Raw genomic sequence first — 11,054 nt, 5'->3', positions numbered from 1 at the left:
CCTTATGGGTCTGTAACTCTGAGAGTGTACAAATGGAACCAAATGGACCCGTTAGGGTCCATTTGGTTCCATTTGTACACTCTCAGAGTTAAATTAACATTGATTTTACAACATAAATTGGGGTCCCAGAGATAGAAATCCGGGTCCGTATAGCCTAATGCATGTCAAATTGGGGGTCCTTGAAATTAAAATGGTTGAGAATCACTGCTATAGGGCCATAACATGGCATATCTTTTCAAATGGGGGTCCGTGGGCTAAAAAGTGTTCATTTGGGGGTCCTTGACATGAAAAAGTTTGAGAACCACTGCTATAAGTGGCTATAGTGGTTATAACTACTTGAATCCCAGCATCACTATTATTCTGGCAAAACGGCCGCAGAAAAATAGCCACAAAAACGCGTAACGACCCGATGCAACGCAGCACGTGTGTGCTATCTGCTATTTTCAGATGAGAATCCAGTCCTACATTGCGCTGATCAGAGAGAAATGGTCACTGAGTTATTATGGCCACTTGAAATGTTAGAAACTGCTGCACTTGCAGCACCCGGGTCCACTGTAGTACCTGTGCGACCTTGCGTTTGGGAGATAGGGATAGAAATGATCAGACTTTCACCCACTTCTGGTGGTTGGATTGACAATGGTTGGATCGTCTATACCAGTGGTTTTCAACCAGTGGTCCGGGGACCTTGGGGGGCTACCAGGGGGTCCCCAGCTAAATGAGTTAACATAGCCTCAGAATCATTTCAACCACTTAGCTTTGGCTATTCAAAAATAGCAGATATACAAGCTCATAGCGCGGCACCGAGTGCCGCGCAATGAACTTGTAGATCTGCTATTTTTGAAAAATCTTGAAAATGTGTGCAAATCTTTGAATATATATATTTTTCAAAGAGAACATTTTTTTTTTTTTTTTAAAGATTTTTTTTGGCATTTTTATTGCTTTATTGGAGAGGGATAGTGACAGTATGACGACAGGAAGAATGGGGAGAGAGATGGGGGAAGACATGCAGCAAAGGCCGTCGGGAACGGGACGCGAACCCGCGGCACGCTGCTATTAAGGATTTTCAACCAGGGTGCCTAGACCGCGACGCCACGGCCTAGGCCAAAAGAGAACATTTTTAACTCAAATCTTTGCTTCTGGGGGTCCCTGGCACAAAACATTTTCAGATAGTGGTCCGCGGCCAAATGTATATCAATTTAGGGGTCCCTGGCATGAAAAAGGTTGAAAACCACTGGTCTATACCGTTGGATTCCTTGTACCCAAAAAACGGGTGGCAGAGTTTTTGTCAGACCGGAAGTGAACATATCCATTTCCGGGTTGCACCATTGAACTCCACACACCGCTCAGAGAGTGTTTCGGTTAAGTTTCGAGGCAATCCGACAAAACCGGAAGTAGGAAGGGAAAAGCAGAGAGTCGTCAAGTTGATGTATGGGAAGTCGGTGGGACCACCCACCAAGTTTGGAGCCTGTAGCATGCTGGGAAATGGAGTTATGGCTGTTTAACCCATTGATACCTGGAACGCATCTGTGTCACTTTAGATGTCTTTGGCTATTAAAAAATAGCAGATCTACAAGCTCGTATCGCGGCACCGAGTGCCGCGATACGAGCTTGTAGATCTGCTATTTTTGAAAAAACGTGAAAAAATATTTTTTATATTTTTTTCAAAAAACTGTTAGGATTTAGATTTTTTTAAAGAATCGTCTCAGGTCTTAATGGGTTAAACCCCAGCCAATAGGAACTCAGGGGGGGGAGCTATGGTGCTATTGTGATGGCAGACCCGTGACCCGTGTTGGTGCCACGTTTGGTGCTGATCGGAGCAACGTTGCGCCTAACAGGTCTGCATGTTACGTGTGTGACGCCCACCCGCCCGCCCGACCACTTTCTGAGGACCCCCTGAGGGTGCCGGACCCCCAGTTGAAGACCCCTAGGGCGCTGTGGGCGTGGTTCCAGCTCAGTGGAACAGCAGAGCGTTCATGTTTATGGTGTCTGTGGTCAATCTATCAACTTATGGTTCTGTCATTTGTTTTATAGACAGCTATAAGGAACACCATAAACATCATCTTTAAGACGACGGCTTATAAAATATTAACTTTATTAGCATCGTGTTTCATTTGACAATATCACCATTATCACTGAGAGAGAGAGAGAGAGAGAGAGAGAGAGAGAGAGAGAGAGAGAGAGAGAGAGAGAGAGAGAGAGAGAGAGAGAGAGAGACACAGAGAGAGCTGGGGGGATAGAGAGGGAGGGAGGGAGGGAGGGAGGGAGGGAGACAGAGACAGAGGGGAGGAAGGAGAGAGAAAGAGGATAGTAGATTGGAAAGAGAGAGAGGGAGGCTGGTAGAGAGAGTTATAGTGTATATGGGGGTAATGCCTGTTTCTGTTACAGGTGAGTTACGTTTATGTGTTTGGCAGAGAATCTCTTTTAGCCAATACAACTTTACACTATTTAATTAAAGTGCCACACACACTGTGTGTGTGTGTGTGTGTGTGTGTGTGTGTGTGTGTGTGTGTGTGTGTGTGTGTGTGTGTGTGTGTGTGTGTGTGTGTGTGTGTGTGTGTGTGTGTGTGTGTGTGTGTGTGTGTGTGTGTGTGTGCGTGCGTGCGTGCGTGCGTGTGTGTGTGTCAGCATGTTTCCCTCTGATGTCAATGATAAAAGATTAAACCAAACAACAAAAGGCTTGCAGCTGTGAGCAGTAGGCAGACAGACAGACAGACAGACAGACAGACAGACAGACAGACAGACAGACAGACAGACAGGAGAGAGAGCGAAAGAGAGAGAAAAAAAAAAGAGACAGAGACAGAGACACAGAGAGAGAGACAGAGAGACAGAGAGAGAAATAGAGAGAGTGATAGATTTTAAACCACTCATTTATTCATAAGAACATTTTCTGCATCAGTTCATTCAAACAAACAATCAATCACAGCCTGCAACACAACGCCACAACACATTAATAATAATCATTTAGAGAAACACGTAAAGCACAAAGGTGATATCCATTGCTTTGGCAGAAACAAGTACTGTACACCTTCATAGTTCCATAGATATATGTTATGAACACATTCAAGTCCCTCATTTATTCATAATATTCATGTTCAAACGATACTCGTGCTCCAACTAACCAATTTTATCCAATCAGGAGAGAGACACAGAATACAGGATAAACAAGTGAAATGGTACGTGATGACACACAGAAATGAGCAGACACAATGATCACAATATAGAGCTATTTAACACTGTTACTGAACAAACACTCTATAGCAATGATTACTATCACAATATAGAGCTATTTAACACTGTTACTGAACAAACACTCTATAGTAATGATTACTATCACAATATAGAGCTATTTAACACTGTTACTGAACAAACACTCTATAGTAATGATTACTATCACAATATAGAGCTATTTAACACTGTTACTGAACAAACACTCTATAATGATTACTATCACAATATAGAGCTATTTAACACTGTTACTGAACACACACTCTATAGTAATGATTACTATCACAATATAGAGCTATTTAACACTGTTACTGAACACACACTCTATAGTAATGATTACTATCACAATATAGAGCTATTTAACACTGTTACTGAACACACACTCTATAGTAATGATTACTATCACAATATAGAGCTATTTAACACTGTTACTGAACACACACTCTATAGTAATGATTACTATCACAACATAGAGCTATTTAACACATTGGGTGCCATAAACGGTCTGGTCCGGTCTGAATATATTTTTCCCACGTGGGGGCGCTCTAACGAAACTTTGGGATCATCCAAGGAGTCTCTGAGAAGGAGAGGCCGGATGTGGATCCATGTAAAAAAAAATGCTTCCGTTCGTCCGCTCCAATGTTAACTCCTTGACTAAAAGCTTAATATCTCCTATTTCTTTTTAACGTGGTGAAAGTGAGACGTTTTCGATCGGCGACCACTCTGCAATGGAGGATCGCGTTAGAAATATTTTAACCCATTAATACCTGGAACTGTGTCATTTTTAGATTTGAGCTAAAAAGCATTATTTTACACTTTAGGCTATTCAAAAATAGCAGATATACAAGCTCGTAGCGCGGCACCGGGTGCCGCGCTACGAGCTTGTAGATCTGCTATTTTTGAAAAATCGGTTGGCTCTAAGCCCCCCAGAACCCAGTGGTTGCATTGAAGCGCATTGGACATGCTGGCCATTCATGGGTACTGCAGCTCAAAACGTCTGGAGCCACTGTACACGAACGAGCGAAATGGGCTGGAATCACGAGCTTGCGCACATTTCCCAACCCGGAAGAAGGGGTGATTTCGGACTATGCGCTGGGCGGGCAACTCCGGTGCCCTCTCTATTCTTTTTTTTTGGTCCGTCCATGTGACACCTAGCCTAGTGCCTTTCGTAGCATTCTTGTGTGTAGACTCCATCCAGGACCCTTTCCTGTTGTGCTGTGACGGGTGGTTTTCAATGCAAAAAAAATAAACTGAGTTAGAGGTGTTTTTCTGAAAATCCCATCGTTGGGATAGATGGCTTCCTGCTTTTTTGGAAGGACGTCACATCCTACTACTTATTCTCTTTTTTTTTGAAAGAACGCATATATTTGATCTTGGCCATCAAGTGATGCATCTGAAAGAAGGAGTATATGCTATTCTTGGTTTGCACAATACTGTGTAATGCAACAAAGTATAAAATGATGGAGATGGAAGATGGTTTCTGCTGGACAGACAGCGATATGTCGGAGTCACTGTACATGCTGTACATAATAATGCCTTTATCTGACACACAATACCACAGAATAAACAACATGAATATTTTAACCCATTAAGACCTGGAACTGTGTCATTTTTAGATTTGAGCTAAAAAGCATTATTTTACACTTTGGGCTATTCAAAAATAGCAGATATACAAGCTCGTAGCGCGGCACCGGGTGCCGCGCTACGAGCTTGTAGATCTGCTATTTTTGAAAAATCTTGAAAATGTGTGCAAATCTTTGAATATATATATTTTTTAAAGCGAACATTTTTAACTCAAATCTTTGCTTCTGGGGGTCCCTGGAACAAAATATTTTGATGGGGGTCCGCGGCCAAATACATATCATTTTGGGGGTCCTTGACATGAAAAAGATTGAGCACCACTGACATAGAAACATACGTTTTTCAGAAAACTGTTGAGATTTAGGAGACATGTAGAATCGGCTTCAGGTCTCAATGGGTTAATAAACCTCTGGCACACGATGTGTTAACACTGTTACAGACAGACAGACAGACAGACAGACAGACAGACAGAGAGACAGAGACACAGAGAGAGAGAGACAGACAGAGGTGTGAGATAGGACAGCTATGGAGATTATTCTCCAGTATGAGGCTTTGTCAATAGCTTACATTTCCTCTCATTCGTTCATCCATCCATTCATCACATATACCCCAAAATAAACAGCTTCATCTGTTCTCTCTTCAACCCTGTCCTCTCTCTCTCTCTCTCTCTCTCTCTCTCTCTCTCTCTCTCTCTCTCTCTCTCTCTCTCTCTCTCTCTCTCTCTCTCTCTCTCTCTCTCTCTCTCTCTCTCTCTCTCTCTCTCTCTCTCTCTCTCTCTCTCTCTCTCTCTCACTCGCCTCTCTCTCCCTCCTTTGATCCCTCCATCTTTCCATCTCTCCCTCTATGTGTTTATCTATCTATTATGGATCTCTCTCTCCAAACATAATCATCTGTTGTCATCCTTTTGGCCCGAGAGCACTCAGATCTCTCTCTCTCTCTCTCTCTCTCTCTCTCTCTCTCTCTCTCTCTCTCTCTCTCTCTCTCTCTCTCTCTCTCTCTCTCTCTCTCTCTCTCTCTCTCTCTCTCTCTCTCTCTCTCTCTCTCTCTCTCTCTCTCTCTCTCTCTCTCTCTCTCTCTCTCTCTCTCTCTCTCTCACTCGCCTCTCTCTCCCTCCTTTGATCCCTCCATCTTTCCATCTCTCCCTCTATGTGTTTATCTATCTATTATGGATCTCTCTCTCCAAACATAATCATCTGTTGTCATCCTTTTGGCCCGAGAGCACTCAGATCTCTCTCTCTCTCTCTCTCTCTCTCTCTCTCTCTCTCTCTCTTCATCTCTCTATCATCCTCCTATATGTCCATAGATCTCTCCTGTCTCTCTCTCCACATCATGCATCAATATGCATTAACCCATTGAGACCTGAAGCCGATTCTACATGTCTCCTAAATCTCAACAGTTTTCTGAAAAACGTGTGTTTCTATATCAGTGGTGCTCAATCTTTTTCATGTCAAGGACCCCCAAAATGATATGTATTTGGCCGCGGTCCCCCATCAAAATATTTTGTTCCAGGGACCCCCAGAATCAAAGATTTGAGTTAAAAATGTTCGCTTTTAAAATATATATAGTCAAAGATTTGCACACATTTTCACGATTTTTCAAAAATAGCAGATCTACAAGCTCGTAGCGCGGCACCCGGTGCCGCGCTACGAGCTTGTATATCTGCTATTTTTGAATAGCCCAAAGTGTAAAATAATGCTTTTTAGCTCAAATCTAAAAATTACACAGTTCCAGGTCTTAATGGGTTAAAATATTCATGTTGTTTATTCTGTGGTATTGTGTGTCAGATAAAGGCATTATTATGTACAGCATGTACAGTGACTCCGACATATCGCTGTCTGTCCAGCAGAAACCATCTTCCATCTCCATCATTTTATACTTTGTTGCATTACACAGTATTGTGCAAACCAAGAATAGCATATACTCCTTCTTTCAAATGCATCACTTGATGGCCAAGATCAAATATATGCGTTCTTTAAAAAAAAAAGAGAATAAGTAGTAGGATGTGACGTCCTTCCAAAAAAAGCAGGAAGCCATCTATCCCAACGATGGGATTTTCAGAAAAACACCTCTAACTCAGTTTATTTTTTTTGCATTGAAAAACACCCGTCACAGCACAACAGGAAAGGGTCCTGGATGGAGTCTACACCAGGGGTCTTCAACAGGGGGTCCGGGACCCCTAGGGGGTCCTCAGAGCTACTATAGGGGGTCCGCCAAATCTTTGTGTGATAGGATTTAGTTTTTTTTACATTAACCACTTGAACCCTAGAATTCCTTTTCTGAGGGGAACATTAGCCGAAAATAGCAGATCTACAAGCTCTCAACGCCTCGCGCTGCGAGGCGTTGAGAGCTTGTACATCGGCTATTTTTGGCACTTTTTTAGGTGTAGAGGGAAAAAAGAGCAGACTAAGTAAAAAAAAAACTTTAATCTGAAACACGATTTTATACAATATAGAGTAGGGGGTCCCTGCTTCATCTCTCTCTCAGCTAGGGGGTCCTTGGCCTGAAAAGGTTGAAGACCCTGGTCTACACACAAGAATGCTACGAAAGGCACTAGGCTAGGTGTCACATGGACGGACCAAAAAAAAAAGAATAGAGAGGGCACCGGAGTTGCCCACCCAGCGCATAGTCCGAAATCACCCCTTCTTCCGGGTTGGGAAATGTGCGCAAGCTCGTGATTCCAGCCCATTTCGCTCGTTCGTGTACAGTGACTCCAGACGTTTTGAGCTGCAGTACCCATGAATGGCCAGCATGTCCAATGCGCTTCAATGCAACCACTGGGTTCTGGGGGGCTTAGAGCCAACCACCCATGGGCCAGGAAGGGAAAGTGCACCACCACCTACGTAGCGCGACAGCGGAGCAAACGACACTGTAGAGCTCAAGACCCTGATGTCTTGAGCTCTACAGTCATTGGCCACCTGGCAATTTCTTTATTATTATTTACAGTAGCTCTTCTAGCCCCCAATAACTCACATCTGGCCATCAAATACCACGGGACCCTTTTTATTGTGTAAAGAAATACATATTTAGCCACCTGCCCGAACGCCCCCACCCACCGTAAAAAAAGATTGCGAAAATTGCTAAAACTATAGAAAGTAAGCAGTAAATTAAAAATAAATTAACACTCATCTTTTATTTACTTTAATTACAAGCTAAAAAATAAACCTTGGTTGTAAAAAAAAAACAAAGTTGTCCATTAACGGTTTGGATTACTATCCATTGTCATGGTTTTATCTGCATACACACTATTTGCCTCTGAGATGTAGTGGAGTAGAAGTAAAAGTATTAAAAACTGGGAACACTCCAGTAAAGTTCTTAACTTTACAGTTTTTTCCCCACAAAAGTGCTTAAGTACAGTACTTGAGTACATGTACTGTACTTAGTTACTTCTTCAGCACTGCCACCAGCTCCTCGGTGACAGTCAGAGATGCATCAGCTCATGAATAAATAATGCGGCACAAGGCCACCATTTATAACGGGCCACATGGGAGATTGCAATCAGACGCAACAAGAGCAGCAAATTGCGCTCGGCTGAGAAATGGTACGGCCGCGGTTGCACTGGCAGATCATTAACTCATTATCTTCTGTGAATCACGACTTGACACTTAGCGGATAGCGGGTGCAAGTCATTATGTATGCATTTGTATATTTAATTTTCCTGATTTTACACTTAGGGGAAGTTCTCTATAAGTCCTAAACGTAAGTTCTAAACTTCACCTGCACAATATGGTTACACATTTTCTTCTGTTTTTAACTTATTTTTTGGTAATGTGCTAATAAATGAAACTCAAATCATACAAGTGATGCACAATTCATCGCTTTCACCATCAGCGAACCTACGTGTCCTTGAGCAAGACCTTTTCAAGAGAGTCAAAGGGGCTCTGCCCTCAATGCCCTCAATGCCCTCAATGCCCACAATGCCCTCAATGCCCACAATGCCCTCAATGCCCACAATGCCCTCAATGCCCATCAATGCCCACAATGCCCTCAATCGTTCTCATGCTATTCAACACAAATGTGGAATGCCCTACCAAAAGGAGTAAAGGAGTGTAAAACCCTACTCACTTTAAAAACTGCCCTAAAGAGACACCTTCAGGAGGCTGCAATTGCTAAATGGCCCCTGTCTGTCAAAGTCTTAACTGACGAACATTTGGCTTGCACTGCTGCATCGTGGCACTTAAAAAAGAACAACTTTGTTTTTTTTACAACAAAGGTTTATATTTTAGCTTGTAATTAAAGTAAATAAACGATGAGTGTATTTTTTTTATTTTTTTGCTGCTTTCTATAGTTTTAGCAATTTTTGCGATATGTTTTACAGTGGGTGGGGGCATTCTGTCCGGTGGCTAAATATGCCTTTTTTACACAATAAAAAAGGTCCTGTGGTCTTTGATGGCCAGATGTGAGTTATTGGGGCTAGAAGAGCTACTGTTAATAATAATAAAGAAAACGCCGGGTTATTGTGTAAAAAAATACATATTTTCGCGATCTTTCTTACAGTGGGCGGGGGCCCACTGTAAGAAAGATCGCGAAAATTGCTAAAACTATAGAAAGCAGTAAAAAAAAAATGTTTTTAACACTCATCTTTTATTTCCTTTAATTACAATCTAAAACATAAACATTGGTTGTAAAAAAACAAAGTTGTCCTTTAAGCAGCAGTCTCATGCCATCATTATAAGATATACATTGAGTTTCTTTATACTACTCTTTCTGTAGCGCCGCCACAAGTGGGCAGTATACATAGGTGAAGAAAAAGCTTTGAATAGTGTGGACTTCACAGAAGCTGAACACATACTAAACTTACCAACAATCATGTTAGCTTGTGCATATAACATTCTATGTTGTCTGTAGATGTCCCTATCATCAGATAGGTCATTTGTCAAATAATGGCCTATAAGTACTTGACCTCATCACAGACCTTAAAGCTTTCATGACGTTCAGTTTTACCACACATTAAAAGTGTTTGTCATGGTCCTTCAAACGTGTATAAAAAGTTGTAACTGAAAATTCCACTCCAGTGAGCCATTGCATGTGTTTTTCTCTCACATTTCTAAAGCCTTTTCAACTGCAATGAAAAAGTCAAATATTTGCCGCGGGTGTCGCTGTTGAGGGATTTTGCCTGAGAGTAGACCCCGCAGTATTATACTCAACTACCGATAACAACAGAACGGACGATCACCGCTACAAATGTTTTTTTTTTATTGGTATAAAAATGTACTTAAAGTACCAAAAGTTAAAGTACTAAAGTGTTTGCAAATAGCAGATCTACAAGCTCACAACGCGTCGCATCGCTATTTTCAAATAGCCCAGGTATAAAATAGGGCTAAAGTTTTTAATGTATGTTTAATGTCATTTACATCTGCAAAGTTAGTAACTAAAGTTTTCAAATAATTGTAGTGGAGTAAAAGTAAAATATTTGCCTCTGAGATGTAGTGGAGTAGAAGTAAAAGTACTTAAAATTGGAAATACTCCAGTAAAATCACACCCAGTGTGAAGTGGGCGGTGTGGTCACAGTGGTCATCACAGTGATTCACTTAAAAAAAAACATAAATGTGTTTTTTTTAAGTGCCTAGTCCTATTTATAGGGCTATGCACATGTGTCATGTGTTTCACTAGCCAATCACAGTCCTGAATAGAGTCAACCAGTGTACAATGGTGGCCAATCACGGTGCAGGGTTAGGGGGGTACAATGGTGGCCAATCACAGCGTAGGGTTGGGGGGGTACAATGGGTCGGGGTGGGGGGGGGGGGGGGGTACAATGGTGGCCAATCACAGTGCAGCGAATGTAGATGTCCAGACCTCACATATAGGGGCGGTTGCACCGCCCAAAAATATCTCAACATTTTACATAAGTACAGTACTTGAGTAAATGTACTTAGTTACTTTACACCACTGCAATCAATCAATCAATCAATGAACGTTGCGCTCACCTCAGCCTGGAAGCCCTCCACCAGGATGGCCACCAGCAGGTTGAACAGAACGTAGTTTCCAAACGTCATCAGAGCCACGAAGTACAGAGCAGCCAGAGGAGAGGTGGAGGCCATGCCGTTATATAAGACTGCATTCCAGTCCTCCTGAGTCAAGATCTGAAGAGAGGGGAGGAGAGGGAGAGGGAGAGGAGAGGGAGAGGAGAGGAGAGGAGAGGAGAGGGGAGGAGAGGAGAGGAGAGGAGAGGAGACACTATCACACCACAAGGAAAACAGAACAGCCTCCAGAACAGAATTCAGCTCATGTGGGATTAGAATATTCATATG

The 11,054-nt window shown here is 42.3% G+C and overlaps 1 protein-coding gene across 1 annotated transcript in view; it reads right to left on the bottom strand.

Moving 5' to 3' along the window:
* LOC311056069 (voltage-dependent T-type calcium channel subunit alpha-1H-like) overlaps positions 1 to 11,054 on the bottom strand; it is a gene marked incomplete at its 3' end in the record, with an annotated part of 190,479 nt that overhangs the window by 73,142 nt on the left and 106,283 nt on the right. The window contains exon 14 of the mRNA XM_084072438.1: positions 10,731 to 10,886. Coding sequence (XP_083928564.1) covers positions 10,731 to 10,886 — 156 coding nt within the window. The remainder of the gene's footprint in view (positions 1 to 10,730; positions 10,887 to 11,054) is intronic.

This window comes from Gymnoscopelus microlampas (assembly GCF_963454915.1).
Source record: "Gymnoscopelus microlampas genome assembly, chromosome: 2".
In the NCBI taxonomy this organism is placed as follows: Eukaryota; Metazoa; Chordata; class Actinopteri; order Myctophiformes; family Myctophidae; genus Gymnoscopelus; species Gymnoscopelus microlampas.
Note: the sequence above shows the minus strand (reverse complement) of the source record. Positions and strands in the feature narration are given on the sequence as shown.